The sequence below is a fragment of the Castor canadensis genome, chromosome 7 (genome assembly GCF_047511655.1).
Source record: "Castor canadensis chromosome 7, mCasCan1.hap1v2, whole genome shotgun sequence".
Lineage (NCBI taxonomy): Eukaryota > Metazoa > Chordata > Mammalia > Rodentia > Castoridae > Castor > Castor canadensis.
The window spans coordinates 151317282-151337165 of record NC_133392.1 but is presented as its reverse complement, the minus strand read 5'-3'; the positions used below and the strand labels follow the sequence as shown (position 1 = coordinate 151337165).

The 19884-nt window shown below is 53.9% G+C and overlaps 1 protein-coding gene across 1 annotated transcript; it reads right to left on the bottom strand.

Moving 5' to 3' along the window:
• Positions 1-261: 261 nt before the first annotated feature.
• Fam131c (family with sequence similarity 131 member C) lies at positions 262-16152 on the bottom strand. Its single transcript, XM_074081242.1, has 7 exons — positions 15956-16152; positions 5548-5663; positions 4706-4741; positions 4361-4454; positions 2471-2653; positions 2126-2236; positions 262-1208 (listed from the first exon to the last, which is right to left on the bottom strand). Exons 1-7 carry the CDS (start codon positions 15975-15977, stop codon positions 925-927), a joined length of 846 nt encoding a protein of 281 aa, XP_073937343.1. The 5' UTR covers positions 15978-16152; the 3' UTR covers positions 262-924.
• Positions 16153-19884: the final 3732 nt, after the last annotated feature.

Below are 19884 nucleotides of genomic sequence, written 5' to 3'. Positions count from 1 at the left end.
AGTCCCCATTCCTTGGCAGGGAGTTGTGAGGGAAAGAGGGTCCCCATCAGGCCTTCTGATGCGTGTCCTCATGTGTAACAGCACCCTGTGGCACAGTTCCTGCCACCTAGCCCTATTCGCCTTGGTTGATACACAGTTGATAAGGTGGGGTCCCTCAGTTGTCTACTTAGGGATTCCACAGGCCCTGGACATCCTCCATGCACCCTCCATGGGGACATTGGGGTAGAAGCCCTCCCTCACCCTTCCAGATACCTTCCTCATTGTGATCAGGTCAAGTTCGTTCAGGGTTAATCGACCACTTTAATGTCACCAGAGAAATTTGAGGGGGATGGCAGGGATACAAGGAGAGGGAGCAGGCTTCCTGGGGTGGGGAGCAGAGGGTCACAAAGGAGGCAGGTGAGAGGGTGTGTGACGGACAGTCCCTCCAGAGACTGAAGAGGGTTGAGGAGTGGCTCTCAGCTACCCAAAGATGTGGCACCACTTTCCATAGGGCAGGTTCACAAGGGAAGTGAGTTGGGGTTAAGCCCAGACTCAAGGCTGAGTTCCCAGACCCCACTCTAAGTGGTTCTCCAGATCCTTCCATGGGTGTCTGCCTGGGGACATGGCTGTCAATTCCCTTGGGACCAACTGTGGTATCTGCTGAGAGTCCTTGAGCTTGCTAAGGGCAGAAACCCTGGAGGGGAAGGTGCCCACCTGAGACGAGTACAGAGAGAATGGTGATTATGGCTCTCAGCGCTGGTGGCCAGTCTACAGAGGCACAGAGTGGTCCACAGGACAGCTGACCCTATCCTTGCTGCACCCCACTCCATGCCTGGCCCGAGGAGTCAAGAGATGCTTAGCAGTGGACTCCAGGGTCCTATTATGCATGAGCTCCACCAGCCCAAGTGGTGATATGAGCAGGTGCTGGCCCGGCCCAGCCCAGCCTCAGTTATAGAACACCTCATCCTCCTCCTCTGAGAGCGAGCCACTGTCCACCGAGGGCAGGGAGCCTTGTAGGTGCACCCCACCTTCAGATCCAGGACCCCCTGGCAGCCGTCGTCGATGCTGCTGTGCAGGGCTGGGTGGTTGGGGATCAGCAGCTGTGATGGGGGGTTCCTCAGGTGAGGGCCAGCCGTCAGGGGAGAGGCCAGGGGAGGAGAAGGCCAAGAGACTGTCGTCCTGCGAGGGGCCACTCAGAAGGCTGTCCTGAAGGTAGATGCTCTCCAGGTCTGGAAAAGCCAAACAGGGGTGTGGGGGAAGGAAGGAGTCCTGGAGCTTGCTTCTCACTCTCCCTAGTGTGGGAGGCAGGGCAAGTGACAGAAGACCTTCCTCCAGGTCCTGCTATGCCACTGCTGAGCTGAGTGACCCAGGGCAAATCCTTGAACCTCTGAGTCTAGTTTCCTCCCTGTGCAGGGAGCAAGTAGTTAAGAGCAGGTTCTGAAGCACTTTTGTGCTCTAAGAATTGAATCAACCTTTGCTCCTCTCAGTCCTCTGTCCCCTCCCCTCCTGATCAGTGGGAGCATCAATCAAGTGAGGAAATATAATACAGGTTTCCCCAGGACCTAGGCTCATGAAGCCTCCACAGTAACTTAGGGTTCTAAAAAGTGTTTGGTTGCACCTGGTGGTGAGTTCCAGGCCCTGGCTCTGACACCTCTAGCTGTGAATCAGGAGTGAGTTTCTGAACCTCTTAGTGTTTCCGTTTCCTGATGTGTAAAATGAGGACAACAGGACTTGCTTCCTGAGGATGTCATGAGGATTCAGGGAAATGATACACACTTGCAATGCCAGAGAACCTTGAGAAGGGCAGAAAGAGTACAAGCAAGGGAAATGGGCTCCCTGGGATGGGGAGCAGGGGGTCTCAAAGGAAGCAGGTGGAAGGGTAAGGGACAGACAGACCCTCTAGGGACTGAAGAAGGCTGAAGAGTGGCTCTGATGTCTAGAAGCAGTCAGTTCATGTCATTCATGATTACTGACTCCTGCCCAGAGCAACAGACAGGGCAAGGTCCACCAACCCCATTTCACAGAAGAAACTGAGGCTGGGAAGGCAGGGGCTGGCCTGAGTTGCACCACACTGCATCTGGTGCACAGCAGGCACCCAGCCTCAGCTCCACTCCACCCACCCCTCCCTATTGTCCCCTGGCTGTACCCTGCAGCTGGAGGGCGTCCAGGGTGCTGTTTTCAAGGTGCAGCTCTTCATCATCCAGTGAGGACCAGGCGCTCAGAGTGGCTTCCGTGATAGCAAACTGCTCTGCAACCCCTGGGGGACAGTGAAACCTGGTTCAGTGGGGACCCAGGCAAAGTAGCGGGGAGGGTCTCCATGCCAAGCGGGCCTCTCTGAGGGCCCATGTGTGATCAAGGAACCCATGAAATACTCTTTCCATCCCAGGCCATTGTTTTCCCCGTCTAGACGATGCCCATGGTGTGATCTGGTTTCAAGGACCCAGCTTCACCCCTGCAGAGCCCGGCCTGTGCCCTCCCTGCCCCTACTGACCTGCAGCAAAGCGAGCCTCACACAGCTCATCCGGGAGGCAGCAGTAATGCTCGTCCTCGGCAGGGGACAGCTCCCAGCCTGACCGCTGGGCACTCCAGCCCTTCCACTCGATGAGGTGGGCCACTCGGCCACGGGCCATGGCCGTGGGCTTTGTGATGTGGTCCTTGATGCTCTGCACCACCCCTGGGGGCACGGAGGACTATGGGTGACTGTCCCAGCACAAAGCCCAGATGAGCGCTCCCCCTGGGACCCTCAGACCCCCACACCTCAGCCCACCCGATGGTCAGTACCCCACACCCACATAACCACGCAATAGCCCCAAGGACTGAATACCATGTACCCCCTTTGCCACCCTCTACACAGCATCCTGCACCTGTCCATGCCCTCCCCCCACAATGCCTCACCTCGCTGTACCCATGCCCTGCCCTGGGCACTTCCCAAGTTTTATGGCCCCACTTCCCTTAGAGGTCCCACCCGCTCACGTGCCCACTCTCTCCAATGTCCCACTCCCAGGAACATTCCTGCCCACCGATGCTTCCCCTTACTTCCTTTCAAGTTTGGATGCTGTCCTTAAAGCAATGCGGAGCCACAGCAGGATAAGAAGCAAGACAGTGACAGGCTAGACCTGCTGTTTAGGAAGAGATCCCAATTGGAGGATTAGGGGTCCTCCATTAGGGGCAATTCAGGGACCCAGGAAGAGACAGGGCAAGAGCTGGACAGAAGAAGAGGAAGTGGTAGAGGTTCTTAGGAGTTGACCATCATCTTAGGAGATGATGGAGAGGGGTTGGCAGGAATGGTTCAGCCTCTCCATTAACCAAAGCTGAGAACACAGATCTGGGCATCCCTGGTGCCCCTAGCTACCAAGGCCCATGGCCAGGAGGAATGGCAATACTAAAGAAAGATAAGGTGTCCACAAGGAAAGAGAGCCAGGGAACATGGCAGGGAGGGAGGTAAGGGAGAAAGGAGCAGCTACACACCCAAGTTGGGGTGTTGGCAATCAGAGGATTTTTGGAGGAGGTGATGTTTCACAGGACCTCGGAGTTGGAGAGGTGACAGGCAGCACAGGCCAATGTGGGGAGGGAGGCAGGTGGGCCCTCTGGGAATATGGAGGGATTTGGTGCAATGGGGGCCTGAGGTGGGTGGGGCAAAGCTGTGAGAAGAAGTTGATGAGCTGGGGTGGCCCAGAAGGCCAGACTTTGGGCCACCGGAGCACAGGCACACAGTGGCTTATGTGCTAATCCCCCAGGGACCTCTGATATGCTGTTCTGCCCCATCTGCACCTTCTCTAGGGAACTGCCCCAGCTTTGGGCACTACCTCACCAGAGATGTCCTCGAACTGGCAGAGTCCTCCCCAAGAGCAGCTGAAGACTGAACAACAGGGGAATGTCAAGTCCAGCTACCTGACCTCAAAGTGTCATTGATTCCTCAGGCCACTGCCCACTGCAGAGCCTTCACTGGTTGGTACTAGGAGACTGTCCTACAACCGTGTCTTGGCTGAACAGCATCCCTAGCCCCACTCTGCTTCTCTAGCTCCCTGGGGGACCCTCAAGAGAGCAATCCCTCCATGCACAGTTCCCACCTCAGGCTCTGCTTCTAGACAACAGGTTACAAGGTGACGTGGGTGGCAGAGAGGCAGGGAAACCATGCAGACAGACATCCAAAAATTCCCACCATTCTCTCAGAGTTTAAGAACCCAGCAATTTAACCGCTTGGAGTAAGAACTGGAGACACCAGTCACTCCAGAGCCCAGCTCAGAGTGTGACATTTAGATAGGCAGAATCCAACAGGACTAACATCCCCCTGGTCACAGGTCACCTTTGCCTTCCCACACCAGGGTCCAGGGGTGGAGCAGGCAACTCTGAGAGCAAGAGAGGGTCTGCTGGAACCTACCCACAAGGGATGCGGTGGCCAGGGCTGCTACGCTGTAATTGCTGGAACAGGCTCTGGAGTCAGACAGGTAGCCGTTGGTGGTCTGGAAGCACCTCTGTAGGAAGAGGGGACAGAGTGAGCAGGAGGGGCAGACAGCCAGAGGCCATCCCCCTACGTGACCATCGCTAGCATCCAGCTCACCCCAGCCCCTTGGGTGGTAGGCAGGGAAGGACAAGTGAAGCCACTCCCACAGGGCCATCCCTTCCCTCAGGGCTGACAGGACTGTGAGCCTGAGCTGGGCACGGTAAAAGGAGCAACAATGGTATCAGTTGGGCTGGCTGGAATGGGGACAGGAAGGGCACTGACCTGCCAAGGATCCCAACAGAAATCCATCTGTTTGTCCTAAAGCAAGAGGAGAAAAGGAATCAGGCAAGGGCTGGGCTCACTGTGTCCACAAATGACTGAGTCCTGGAGGCCCTTCTGGTACTCCCAGAGGTCAGGGTCTGCCCACTCCTCAGTCACGCCTTTGTCCCTTGGCATGCAGAAAAGAAGGAGGGGCACGGTGGCACAGGAGAGAGATCACACCAGGCTCGAGTACATCTGCACTATTTCCTAGTGACTTAACATCTCAGAACACCAGCTTCTTCCTCTGGAGAACGGTGATGTGATAACGCCACTAACCTCACAGGTGGAGGTGAAGTGGAAGTGACACAACTCGGGCAGAGTGCCTCGCACAGCATTCAACACATGGTATATGCCTTTAAAAGCAATTATGTCAACTGGTAGGTTCAAGCCATAATCCCTGGAAAAGGGTAGACATTATTTACCAGGACTAGCCCTAGCACCATCTTCTTAATCTACCTGGACTGAACATTCTATTCCTTCCATTCTCCAGAGGGTGGGGCCAGCTGCTAAGGGGTCAGGGGCTGTGGCAGAACCTGCTGTGTGTAAGGCTGAGTTAGTCTGAGTGGGAAGACCTTCAGGGAGGGTTGTGTTTTCTAGTCAAGCCTGGCGGGTCCCTAGAATTCCAGTCTGTTAGAGAGCTCATCCAGCTAAACACCAAACCTTAGGGGCCCTCTCAGGAGGTACAGCTGAGTTTGGTAGGGGGAAAAGGAGCTCAGAATGGTTTCTGTTCCTTGTGGGTAGCTGTAGGGACATGCCAGGACCCAAGGGACAGGTGGGACAAGGGATGATGAGGGACTAGTTACCTTGCCAGTGACATTGTCTGGAGCAAAGGTTGGTGGGTGGCTGGAGGGTAGATGTGGGTTCAGGAGGTCCGTGCCCTGGGGCATAGGACAGTCCTTGTGGGCACTTGTGAGCAGATCTAGAAATAAGACAATGAGAGAAACTTAGAAAAGCCCAGCCCTAGGCAGAGAATAAGGCAGGAGAAAGAAAGAGTATCCAAGTAGGAAAGGGGGAGGACAAATGATCTTTGTTTGTAGATGACTTGATTTTATATATTAGAAAAGACTATACCAAAAAACTGTCGGACTGATAAACAAATTCAGGAGACAAAAGTCAATTTCCAAAAATCCATGGCTTTATATCCAGGTGCAATAGTACACATCTATAGTCCCAGCTACTCAGGAAGGTGAGATGGGAGGATTACCTGAGCCCAAGACTTACGACCAGCTTGGGCAACATAGAGAGATCACATCTCAAAAACAAAGGTTGGGGAGGGGGTGGCTCAGTGGTAAAGCACATGTCTCGTACACCTGAAGCCTTGGGTTCAGTCCCCAGCACCAAAAATATAAAAATAGTCTTTCATATATCAATAACAAACTTACTGAGAGAGAAACCACATTTACATTTGCTGCAGAAAATAACAAATAAAATACCTGGGACTAAATTTAACCAAGAAAATGAATGATCTCTACAATGGAAATTATAAAGTACCAAAGAAAGAAGTTGGAGAGGACATAAAAAAATGGAAAGATATCCCATGTTCATGGACTAGAAAAAGTAGTACTGTTGAAATATCCATACTACCCAAAGCAAGCTACAGATTCAATTTCTATCAAAATACCAGTGTGGGGTGGGGAATACTCCTAAAATTTGGATGGAACCACAAAAGACCCCACAGAGCGAAAGTAGTCCTGGGAAGGAAGAAGAAAGCTGGAAGCATTACAATACCTGGCTTCAAGCCACCCCACAAAGCTGTAGTAACATCATGGCATGACAGGAGCATCAACACAGACACATAGACCAGTGGAAGAGAACAGAGAGCCCAGAAGTGAATTCGCCATCTAAGGCCACTGAGTCTTGACAAACACCACGAGACTGACATTAGAGAAAGGAAAGTCCCATCAATAAATGGTGCTGGGAATCTGGATAGTCACATGCAGAAGAACGAAAGCAGACCCCTATCTTCCACCATGTAAAGACCCAACTCAAAATGGATCAAAGACCCAAAACCACAAAGCTACTAGAAGGAAACAAGGAAAATGCTTCAGGCCATTGCACCGGGCAATGACTTTTTTGGATATGAACTCAAAAGTCCAGGTAAAAAGAAAAACAGACAAAGGGGATTACATTGAACTAGAAAGCTGCTGCCAGCCAAGGACACAATCAACTTACAGAATGGGAGGAAATATTTGCAAAGTCCTCAGCAGACAAGAGATTCATATCTAGAACACATGAGAGCTGAAACAATGCAACAGAAAAATGGGCAAATGGACAAATGGCCTGAAGAGGCCTCTTGCTGCCTCTCAGGGATTCTCCTGCATCCTCTGTCCTCTCAGTGGCTTCATCCAGTGCCCCTGCACCATCAGGCCATCACGCAAGCATCCTGCCCCTTACACACCTCCTCCTGACCACTGCTCCCCTCCAGCTACCTGCCCCTTCTTCTGCCCCTTCACTGCAATTTTGGAAAGGGCTGTGTACCACCCCTACTTCCTCACTTCCCATTTTCTCCTCCACCCAGGCCACATGGATTTTCATTTGTCAACTGGCTAAGTCCAGTGGTGACTTCTCTAGACTCATCTTCCTTCTGGGAGCTCCAGCAGCACAGGCTTGTTACTCCCCCACCCCCATCCTCCTGAGCCATGCTCCCCTTTCCTCCTCATTCTCACTGGCTGCTCTTGTCCTACCCACTGGCCTTCCATGCCTCCATCCTGGCCTTCTCCATCCTCTCCCTCCCCAGAATTTCTGTCCAGGTTTTCTGATGCCCACATCCAGCCCCAGCCCGAACTCCCAACTGAACTTCCAATGCTTTCACTGATACCTAGTAGGCATCTCAAGGCCACCTGCCCAGGTTAAAGGAACTCCCAGACCTGGGTTCATCTTCCCTTCTTCCCTTTCCCTGGTTTTAGGAAACAAGGTGACTGCCCACCCAGCTGTACTGACTGAACTCTAGGAGTCTCTCAGAGCCTTGCCTCCTCTGTGCTCCTCAATGCCATCCAAGTAACAGGCTGGTCCTCTGGCTCGCCCTCCTGCATGAATTCCAGATTCATCCATCCCCACCCTCACCATGGCTCCTGGGGTGCAGGCCACCGTCCTCACATACTAGGACAGCACCAGCCCAGGGCTCCTCCCAGCAGAACAGGCCTTTATCTCCCAGGCCAGTGGTGTCGCTGGGGTTGGGATAGAGGGGACGCTCTACCTGGTGCCTCTGGATCCCTTCCTCCTCGTTTCATGCCCCTCCATCTGCTTTACTTCCAACGGGCAGCATATTTGACTTCTAGGAGGACTGCCCTTGGACTGCTGGAGCCCAAAACACAACCATGCAGCACACAAGGATGGGAATATGCTTTGAGGGGATTCTGAGGTCCTGTAAGCATCACAGAGGGATGGCGGGGCCTGCTACCCACCTAAGCTATGGGCAGAGCCTGTCACTCCCAGGCTACATCTGCACAGCATGTCACTGTACTGGATGCTGTAGGCAACTGTAACTTGAGGACAGGTGTCTGTGCATCTAAACTGAAAAGGCACAGTAAAGATGCGGTATGACAGGGAAAGTGGACGCCTGTGTAGGGCACTTAGGAGAACGGAACTCTTAGGACTGGAGGTTGCTCTGGTGAGTCCTTGAATGGAGAGTTAGTGTGAGGGCTGGGACACGACTGTGCAGCAATGAGGACTTCACACACACTGCACTCAGGCTACGCTGAATTTAATTTAAAATGTTTTCTTCCTTTAATAATAAATTAACCTTATGTGGCTTTCTATAACTTTTTTTTTTTCAGATGGGATGTCACTAAGTTGTCCAGGCTGGCCTTGAACTCCTGAACTGAAGTGATCTTCTTGACTTAGGTGGGAATAAAGGCATGTGTCATCATGCCTACTACAAAAGTCTTTTTTACTTTTATTTTTTCATTTACTTTTGGTGGTACTGGGGTTTGAACTCAGGGCCTCATGCTTGCTAGGCAGGGGCTCTACCACTTGAGCCACTCTGCCAGTCCTGCTTTGTGTTGGGTATTTTCAAGCCAGAGCTCAGATAAATAAAAATGACTTGGCCCTTTCTCTCCATCCCTCATACTGGACGTCAACACATTAGAGGACAAAGGGTCCCCAAGAGGGGAAGGGGGTCAGTAGAGCTAAGAGCAGAGTGTGACCTTCAAGTGCGGCCACCCGTGGCTGGAGGGGAGAAGGTGACCGCTTATCTGGATGAGAGATGAACATTTCAGCCAAACTGTGCAGGATTTAGTACGCACAAGAGACTAGAGGGCTCTGGGACCTGCCCAAGGCTGCATGGGTGTGGGGGGAACAGGGCAGAGAGGTCAGAGCCAGGCCATGTGGGGCAGAGACTGTAGAAAAGGAAGGCAGGGTCATGGTGAGCCTCCCTCCCCGCAATAGCCCAGGCAGAAGGAGGTCAGGGCAGAGAGGACAGCACGACCCTGGGTGCTGAGTCTTGTGCCTGTACACTGCAGTGCCCAGCACATCCTGCTCTTTGTCCTGTCCTCACTGTGTGACCCTGAGCCAGTCTCACCCTTCTCTGGGCTCTAGTGTCCATCTCTACAAGGGTAGTGTTCAATGGGCGGGCAAAGTACATTCTTCAGTGGGCCATGCAAACCACTGACCACGTCTACTTTTTAAAAAAGCAAAATCAGCGCCAGTGGCTCAACCCTGTAATCCTAACTACTTGGGAGTCTGAAATTGGGAAGATCACGGTTGGAGGCCAGCCCAAGCAAATAGTTTGAGAGACTCCCATCTCCAAAAATAGCCAGAAGAAAATAGACTGGAGTCATGGCTCAGGTAGTAGAGTGCTTGCTTTGCAAGTGTGAAGTTCAAACCCCAGTCCCACCAAAAAAAAAAAAGAAAAGAAAGAAAAAGAAAAGTGGATAAAATAGTGCTCATTGGAGCCCACGGCAGAGTGAGGTTGTCTAGTTCGTGAAGCTTCGCAAAGCTTCTGTCTAAACTACATGGGTACGTGTATGAGCTCACATGAGTGTGCACACATATGGCAAGAATTTTCCGGGTGTGCACCCTGGGTCATTTGTTCCTGTGGGTCCAGTTGATAAAGTTTGAAAGCTGTGACACAAGTGATAATACATGCTTGTAATCTCAGTGCTGGGAAGGCTGAGGCAAGAGGATTGAAAGTTCCAGGCCAGGCTGGGCTACAAAATGAGACCCTGACTCAAAAACAAAAACAAACAACAAAACAAAGCCACTGTTAAGCTTTTGAAAATTCTAAACAGTGTGCAAAACCGGGGTCTGCCAAGCTGCAGACAGGGTGGCACTGGCTCCAGGCTGTCCCTGAGAACTTTGAGAGGGGTTGGGCTATTTCTAGGGTTCCTGCCCTTCCATGAAGCCACCCAGCAGGGAGCAAGGTGGACATGCAGAGGAGTGAACACTGAGCAGGTGGCAGGTGATACCAAGGCTCAATGGAGAATAGCTTGAACAAGGTTATTCCCTGAGGTGGTGGTGGGCTTGGGGCCTCCTGGCTCCCAGCCATCCCCAGCTGCCTGCTCCCCATTCCAGTTGGAGTGCAGGTGCCTCAGCCAAAGTCGCCTTCTCCCCCTGAGGACTTCAGCCCCTTGATGTCACAGGCTGGTTGCCATGGAGATGTCAGGTAATGAAGCAACCCAGGGTGAAATCACAGGCTGCTCTTAGCCCAGCTGAGACTAAGCCACGTCACTGCCACTGGCAACTGGAAAAACACAGATTTTTGTGTGGGGTGTGGGGTGGGGGCTGGGGGCAAGCTTAGGGGAGCGCCGGTCCCTACTTGAGGGGTGGATCCCTCTCCCAAGGGAACTGTGGGGGATGCCCCCTTTCTTTCCCAGTCACACCCTACTCTGTTGACCTCAAGGTCTGAGGCCTCTTCTTGGACCTGCTCCCTTCCCCCACCTCTGCTGGCCACAGTAGTTGACAGGTCTCTGGTTGCCACGGCAACCTGGAGGGGCTTTTTTTTTTTTCTTTTGGCAGTACTAGGGTTTGAACTCAGGGCTTGCGCCTGCTAGACAGAAGTCACACCCTCAGCCTTTTTTGTTTTAGTTGTTTTTCAAATAGGGCCTTGCTTTATACCTGAATCAGCCTGGCTCTCCTATTTACATACAATTCCCTTATAGCTGGGATGACAGGCAAGAGTCACCATGTCCAGCTTGGAGGGGTCACTTTGATCCTTCAAGGAGAGGGGTATCATCCAGATGTCCCCTCCATCCTTCTGTCTTCAACCACAGCATCCCCCTTGCTTATCAAGGGTGTTTCCTACACAAGCTCCTCATCAGATTTACAGCCTAACCACCCAACAGTTCCTCCTGATGTCTAACCTAAACCCTTCTTGCTGCAAAACTCCCATCCTGGCCTTCTCTGCTTGTTCCCCAGGTGAGTCTGCAGCACAATTCTTCAGGTTCCTCTTACCTGCTTCAGACCCACATAGAGCTCGTAGCTGTTCCTTGGGACTCTGTATCCCAGTCCATTAGTCACCATGGTTGCCACCTGCCCCCTTCCCCCACCCCAGAGTGTCTCCCAGGAGCAAGTGAGTGAGCCTGCAGTCATTTGGGAGAGAGAGTTCCAGATAGAGGGAGGGGACCCTGGAAGGATGAACAGTGAGGGGCATGATTAATCCTGCTCTTCCCCAGCAACCCAGGAAAGACAAACGTCCTCTTGAAACCACAACCATAACTGAGTAGCAACCTGGGTCCAATGCCCTGTGTGCTGAGCCTCCCTGGTGGCACCTGCTCCAGACACCTGCTACCAATGCACGAGGTGGTCACTCCAGCCACCACAGCCCGGGTCCAATGTGCCAGGCTGTCCTCGGCCCAGGTGTTCCTCTCAAGGTGCCTTGGGCTTAGGCCTCATGCCTCCCCGCCAGTCCCTGGGCTGAGGGCTTATGATCCAACCTGTGTGCCTGGCTTGCTTCTCGTCTGTGAGATGAGAAACCCAGTGCAGAGACACCATGAGGAGCTGCACCTGCCATGATAAGCACTTCCTTGGTGCTGCTCTGTCTCTCTCTCTCAGTTTCTCTTTCTGGACAATGGGTCAGATCCCATCAGCCACTCCTGTCCTTCCCAGGCTAGAGCTTGCCCTGGGGGCCCTACAGAAGGAGTCTTGGCCTCTCTGCTTGGTCAGTCAGCCTGGGGAGCTGCCACAGAGCTTGGCAGAGACCAAGTCTCCAATGGACTGTGTCCTCTGTTCCCCAGAAATTCTGTTTACATGTCACCTGGTAGCTTCATTCTTGGGTTGTTCCTTGAGCTGCTCAAGGGAGTCCCTTTCCACCCTAGGCAAGGATTCTACACACTTCAGCTCCTTCCCACTCCTTCTGCCATCCTGGGGCTCAGCTTCTTTGAATATCCTGGTCTGGCCTCACTACTCCCAGGCAGCCTACCCTGGTTGGCCTCTACTGTAAGCAGGTAACCTCCTAACTTGCAGCCTAATGGGCCAAAGCCACCCTGTAGAGCTTTTCCGCCCCTGTTCATGAAACGTCTACTATGTGTCAGGTGGTGTGCTAGGAGTTTCCGCCATCATCTTTCATCGAACCCTGCAAAGTAGGTGTTCTTATGCCCACTTTAAAGATGGGGAAACTGAGGCTCAGAAAGGCTAAATCATGTATGCAAGGTCACCGGTTAGTAAGTGCAGAGACAGAGTTCAAACCAAGACCAATGTGAAACCCCAATGCATGCGTTGATCTCTGGAGGGGAGCCATGGTGTGGTGTATGCGTGTCGGGAGGGCCTCCCCAATGAGACTACTCCAAAGGCAAAGCTGTATCTTTCTCTCCAGACTGTGCATTCCTAAACAGAGAGTCCTATCTAACCTTTCCTTAGTTTACCTACAGTGCCCAGCACAAGACTGCTCACTGGCAATGCCAGGGAGGGCTTCGCAGGCCGGGGTTTGGGTACTGTGGGCAGGGCATGACTCTGGCTGGCCATCTCACGGCTTATGCCTGCTCCTAAACATAATCAAATGTCTGACCTTCCAGAAGAAAATCTTCGGCCTCCAATCTCTGCTTTCACAACCCCCAGTGCTCAGCATATTAGAGACCCCCCCAGGGTGGGCCAGGAGGCAGGCTGCTTGGTCTGGAGAAGAAAGCTGGGGCAGGAGGGGCAGGCAGAGGGGCTACAGTGCCAGGGGCAGAGGGTGGGCACTGAGACACCTGGAGCTGAGAGAAGGGGCAGATACTAAGTTCCTCTCTGCTCCATGTTGATTGTCACCAACAGTGGCGGCTGAGCCTCAGCGAAACATGAACCCCTTGAGTTATTCCAGAAGTTGTCTTGAAGCATTGACTATGCCCTGAGCACCTCTCTAAGCAGGGACTTGAGAAAGCATTGAGTCTCACAGACCTAGATTTGAATCTGCCTCTGCATCCCTGGCTGGGTGACCTGAGGCAAGGCTCTCCCCCTCTCTGAGCCCACTTTCTCCCCCAGGGTTGAAGGAGAACTAACTAGGTCAGGAGGGCAAAGGCTCAGCTTGGGATAAACACCCAACAAATGGCAGCTTAAAAATAGATAATGAACATGAAATGACTCCTCGAGACAGCTTTCGTGCCATAATCTGGTTCCAGCCACTTTCCTGCTGGCTTGGGTACAAGTGCCTGCAGCTTGCTCCTTCCCTGGGAGGCAGGAGGGGCTCAAGTCTCAACTCCCTTTGCAGCCAAGGAGATCCATAACTGAGCACAGAAGGTTAGTAATATGAACTATAAAGGAGAGGAACAGCTAATGAGTGCTGACGGGGTGGTGTGGCAGGTACTGGTCTGGGTGCTTCGAATGAATGAAGCCACTGAATTCCCCTGCCCCTCCCCCCACCTCCGACAACCCTATACAGGGGAGAACACTGAGGCACACACACACACAAGGTTAAGTAGCTGAAGCAGGTCACGCGGTGGGAGTGGTGGAGTAGGGATGCAAACTGGCCATCTCGGGGTTGGCTTAACACCCTAGATCTCTCAGCCCAACATGCAGAAGCTAACTGCTGGATGGGGTGGTTCTCTCAGGTGTGGCCTAAACTTGGGAATTGGCTCCAGGAGGGCGCAGACTTCAGGCTCCACATGACATCATCAGTACTACTCTCACGAATCCTGGCCTCCACTCCAGGCTGTGTATCTGGCTTAAGCAAGCCATTGGCACGTGGAGACTGTTGTTAACATCAGGTGTAGGTGTAGAAAGCAGATGGGGGCTCAAGCAATAGGGCTGAGGGCTGGCTGTGTGGTGCAGAGATAAGGACACAGGCTCTGGAGTCAGCATGCCAGGATCAAAATCCTGCCTTTGCTGTTTCCTAGCAGGGTGGCCTTGGGCAAGTCACTCAACTGCCTTCTACCTCTGTTTCCACATTTTAAAAATTGAGACTATGATATATATAACCTGTTAGTTTGTGTGCCTAAAATTTTCTGACTAGTACCTGGTAAGCTGTAAGTACTCAGACAGTATTGGTGACAATGAGAAGAGTGAGTGGTCTCTGTTCAGTGGGTCACCCACCCACAGCTTCTGAAATAACAGTCATCCTCAAAATCTCCTTTCCCCTCTATCCAACTTGCCTGGGTGCGTGTTGAGACTATAGTGGCCCCAGCCTCTCAGGAGGGGGACAAGTTTTGAATGCACAGCTAGATTGGGGGGGGGGGGTCTGACACCCAGAGCCCAGGCTGCAGATGGAGCAGGGCAGAAAGCATCTTGGCCAGCGTGACCTCAAACAGCCCTGAGGAAGGCTGCAGCGGGAACCTTGGGTAGGGGGACAGAGAACTTGGATGGCAGCATTACCATGTGACCTTGGCAGTCATCTCTTCTTCTCTGGCCTCTGGCCTCTCAGTGGGCTTTCAGCTCACAGGCCAGTTCACCTAGGGGCAGGTCCCCATAGCACTGTCATGGGATGGCCAAGTGATGGGAAGGGACATTGAGAAAGCATTGGAGACTACTCAAAGCCTTTGGAATATCTGGGGACACCTCCAATGCTGAAAGCATGGAACTCCTAACAACCCTTCAGCATCCTCCACTCTGAAAGCTGCCTTGCTCTCCTGCTTGGATGCAGGCCTCCTGGACCAGGTGCCGTGCTGGGCTCCTCACACTGGAGCCAATGCTCCTGGCACACAGTATGCATCATCTTAGTGAAAAGGACAATCCACCTGACACTGCCTGACCCTGTTCCTTCCCCTCCTCCACCCCTGATCCCACTTCCGACACCCTCCAGAGACATTCTGAGAACCAATAAGCAGAGCCCCTCAGAGTCTAGAGGATGGGAGGTGGGGTGTTGTGCTCCTTTCTCACCATCCCCCAAAACACTGAGGTCTGCTCCAGGGCCTGTCCAGCTCCTCCCAAGGCCAACTCATCTCCTCTGCCCCTGAGTAAGCTACCGGAGGTGACAGGTGGGTTGGTACCTTGTAATTCAGGTCAGTGAATTTGGCCCCAAGCTGCAGCAATTGGGCCAAGGCCAAAGACACTCCCCCACTCCCAGCCCCACCCTCTGGTCCCACATGGGGTGAAGAGTCCCAGGTTTACTAACATGTTGCCCAGCAGCCTGTGGGGAATGGAGGGCTCCAAAGACCAACTGCCTGTCCCGAGACTCTGTGCAAGACCCTGTGCCTCCAGATGAGGCAGGTCACTCCAGCTTCCTGGTACCACCTTGGGGACAGCCAAGGGTGCCAGGTCAGAGATGGTGAGAAAGGCCCAGGGGTTACTGGGAACATCAGCTGTCCTCTGACTCCTCCACCCTGTGAATAAGGATGGAGGTGGGGATGAGGAATTAGGGATGGGAGGGGAAGGGGAACCTTCTTTATAACCTGTTCACCACCACCGTTAATCCTTTCCTGCCAGTGGGGTTCAGTGACTGAAGACAGGGCATGGGGAGGGGAAGAAAGGAGATCCAGATAGGGGCGGGGAGGGAGGGTCTGCTTGCCCTCCTGGTGCCCAGCAGCCCTTACAGAGCATCAGGAAGAACCCTCCCCTACCAGGCACACCGCAGGGGGCGTGTGGCTGACAGGAAGAAAGCATGGATGGCACGGGGGACCCTGCTTCATGTCACCTGCCGGGTGCGAAGTGGAGCCAGGGATGGGGAGACCTCCGCACGCCCCCCGCGCTGCCCCCTGATCCTTCCCACCCCTACTCCCCTGGGGCACCGTGTCCCTTGGGGTGCGGCCGGTCCGTGAAGGGCGGACGCTCACACGCCCTCCCCTCCCCCCGCGCGTTTCCTTCGCGCGATCAAGAAGTGCGCTGGTCCCCGGCCCCCCACCAAGTCCCGGGCGCGGGCCCCCTCACCTCGCGACACGCAGGAGCCCATCACGGGGCTGCGGGGCCGGGCCGCTGCGCCTCGGATGCGTCGGGCCGCCGGGCGCTCATGTCTCCTCGGGCCAGGCTGCGCGCGGAGCGGGCGTAGGGCGGGAGCCGAGGGCGCAGGGCGGGCGAGCGAAGGGTTCGGGCTCCGCGCGGCTCGACCTCGATCGTCGCCGCCCCCGCCGCTGCCCCCGCCGCTGCCACCGCCGCGTCCAGCCCGCCGCGCCGCGCCCGCTGCTGCCAGGGGCGGGGGGCGGGGCCCGAGGAGCGCGCGGTGCAGCGGAGGGGGGGCGCGGGGGGAGTGCCCCGCCCCCACCCGGGGCACCTGTTGTTGCTGCCCGGGTGCGTCTGGGGGCAGGGGACAGCGGAGGAAGGATCTCTGGCCTCAGGCCTGCCGCACGCCCTGGTGGCTGGAGCTGAAGGTCAGGGAAAGGGACAGTGGGGTAGGGCGACTTCTGCATTTGGGGCTCGAAGTAAGCGACAGTAATTTAAATTAACCACGAGTCATTTCATTGTGCGCAGCAGGTGCCTGGCGCCAAAAGCCCTCAGCCCTGAGGGTCAGCGCCTTTTGACCCGCACCTCCTCACCTGGGGGAGTGGGCCAGGTGGGGGGTACAAAGGGCTGGAATAGTGCACCAGTGACCTCGGGCTCTGGCAGTGACTGAAACTCAGACTGCCATCCAAGGCTCCTCTAGGGCAGAGTAAACTGAGGCACAAGACCTTTTCTCCATCCCGGTGGCCTCTCTAGTGGAGCAGCAGGGGCCAATCTAATGACATTACACACATAATGCCACGTGTGCATTCCCCCACACCTCACACATCCCAGCCTTGTGCACAATCAGCCTTGCACACACGTTTACACGCCAGCTCCTGGGAAGGGCACCTGGGGTGCTTTAGCTAACCTCCCCAGCCCTCAACACTTCCCTGTCTGAGGCTCACACTTGTATCCCCTCCATCTTGCCCACCCAAGGATAGATCCTTGGATCTATCAGTGGTGCCCAGTCAGGGGAGGTAGCGCTGAGTCTGTTTTCCAGGCCAGAAGGTGGGGTCACACTGGAGATGGCCCCACAGGATGAGTGGGGTTTGAGACAGGGGCCTGGGGAGGGTAGACTGAAGGCATTTCTCAGGGCAGAGGCTGGTGGGGCTGCCTGGGCCTGGGCAGTGGGCTGGGATGGGGTGGGTGCCCTCTGAGGAGTGAAGTAGGGATGGGGAGTGGTTCTGTACCTGACCCTGGTATTGACAGACCTGGGTGAAGGAGGGCTCGACTCACACAAACGTGTGATCTTGGGCAACTGAGGGTGAAAAAAAACTCACCTCACCGTGTGAGGGTTAGTGAAATAACGTGCAAAAAATGACTGGCTGAAAATAAATACAGTTGGCCTTCTATACACATGGGTTCTGTATCTCTGTGGATTCAACCAACTGCAGATTGAAAGTATCCAAGACTGCTGGGTGCTGGTGGCTCACGCCTGTAATCCTAGCTACTCAGGAGGCAGAGATCAGGAGGATCGCAGTTCAGAGCCAGCCTGGGCAAGTAGTTCACGAGACCCTATCTTGAAAAAACCTAACACAAAAAAAGGGCTGGTGGAGTGGCTCAAGGTGTAGGCTTTGAGTTCAAGCTCCCATACCGCAAAAAAAGGAAAAAAAAAAGTATCCAAGTCCAAAAAATTGCCTCTGTGCTGAACATACAGACGGTTCCTTGCCATTATCTCCTCCACAATGCACAAGAACAGCTGTATCCACAGCATTTGATGGTATAAGATATCATAAATAATCCAGGGATGATTTGATTTCAAGTATAAAGGAGGACAGCACTTATGAGGTATATGGGAGGGAGTGGAGCCAAATACTAGGACACTTTGGGCTGGGGATATGGCTCAGTGGTAGAATGCTTGCCTAGCATGTGCTGGGTCCTGGGTTCAAGCCCCAGCATTGCAAAAAGAAAAAATTACTATGACATTTTATATAAGGAGTTGGAATGGATTTCCAGTGACAGGGTCTTGGTGCTAATCCTCCTGGGATCCCAGGGGGATTATACTGATGACAGCACAAGTTGGTTGAATATTATAATTTCACCACAGCATCGTACTTCCATGGGTGGACTGAAGATTTCCATTCAATGGGCATGTACAAGGTGCCTACTATGTGCCAGTGTGAACAAGCCATCTTGCTGTGTTCAGGGACAGCTGCTCAGAGTCCCTCATGCTCTGCCCTCCACATCTGGCCTCACCGAGGTGACTCTGAAGGATCATTTGATGCCCGGGTGCTGAAGGAAAACCTGGTCTGCCTGTGGTCAGGCTCTGGTCCTGTCCTGTGTGGCCTGGGGTTGAGGAACAGGAAATGTCCTCTTTCTTATTCCTGTCTCAAGTGACCGGGTCTGGCTTGGAGGGAGGGCTCTGACTCATGGTGACGCAGGAGCTCAGTCATAGCAGTTGATTCTTCCAGCTGGCATCCTGACAGCTCTGGGGTAGAAGAGACAGGAGAACCCCTGTGGAGAGGACTATGGGCATCTCACAGGGAAGGTCATGCCTGGGGACCACACTGTACCCTCTTCAACCTGAGACAGGGACAGGAGGACCAACTCAGAGATGCAGCTGGAGTGGGATGGAATACTCCTGTCTGTATCCTTCTGGCTGACCCAGCCTCTGGCATTCATAATGGTCAGTCCCATGCTGACTCAGTTCTGTTATCATATAGACAGGTGCTAAGAGAAGGGGCAAGGCTTTGTCCAAGGTCACTCAGAAAATTGATAGCAGAAGAGGGACTAGAACCCAGGTTTCCTGCCAGTCAACCCAGCCTTGGCACCAGCCTGAAGACTGGGCCAGGAGGGCACATACGGCTCTCCCTTGCATATCCACATTCACCTTCCCTGTCCTTGGAATTCTGCTGAAGTGGACGATGTTCAGACAGCACCAAGATGTGTGGCTGTCCTCCTGGGGGCAGGCTGTCCTTTCCCAGCTCACCTCACAGCCCATCTGCCCTGTAACCTTCCACTGCCTGTCCCAGGTGCCCTCCTGCCATGCCCTTTCATGGCGGACAGGGGAGAGGCCCAGAGAAGGCACCCCAGGCCATACCCTTTACACTTCACATCCTATTCTCCTGCCATGATCTTGGGCACCCAGACAGAGTCACGCTTCATCAACAGACATTCACTGCCCTGAGTGCCTGCCCTGCTCTGGGCACTGGAGTGTGGAGAAGAGGTGCTTCAGGGCCTGATGGGAGAAAGAGCAATCAATGGGAACCACTACAGTGATGAATCAGACCAGTGCCTCTCCTGGCAGTCCTGAGGGTGGGCAGGGACACTGCCAGGAGCCACGTGTGAAAATAGCTGGGAGTCAGGGTGGACAATGCCTCATCCTCCTGCTAGCCGGGTGTGTGAGTGGAACTTGCCAAGGGCCTGGGGACAGCTCCAAGGCTGCAGTGACCCTGAAACTGGAATTTGAAGGTTGGGTGGGATGTTAGCAGGCAGAGCCGGCAGAGGGTTCTCTTTGTGCAGAGGTATGGAGGCAGGGACATTTGGGGACATTGAGGGCATACATGACACCCTGGGAGAGGGTGAGGCTGTGCACAGAGGCTACCTGTCCCCAGGCCACAAGCATCTCTGGGAGAGGCAGACCTTGACAAAGTAGAAGGAACAACCAAGAGCCCTACAGACCTGGGTCTGGGTCTTATGGCTAGAACCATATCTGATAGGTGTTCAGTAAGTATGTGTTGATTGAGTGCAAGAAATGAGACTTGCTCAAGGTCTCACATCTGGAATGATTATGGCCAAGACCTCATCAACCTTTCAGCACTGACCATGGTGCCATATCTATCTGGTGCTGAGATCGTAACAAATGAGCAGACAGGTTCCTGCACACTGGAGCCTACAGTTGTGGCCCAGGTACATTTGAAATCCTCTCCCTGGAAGTGCAC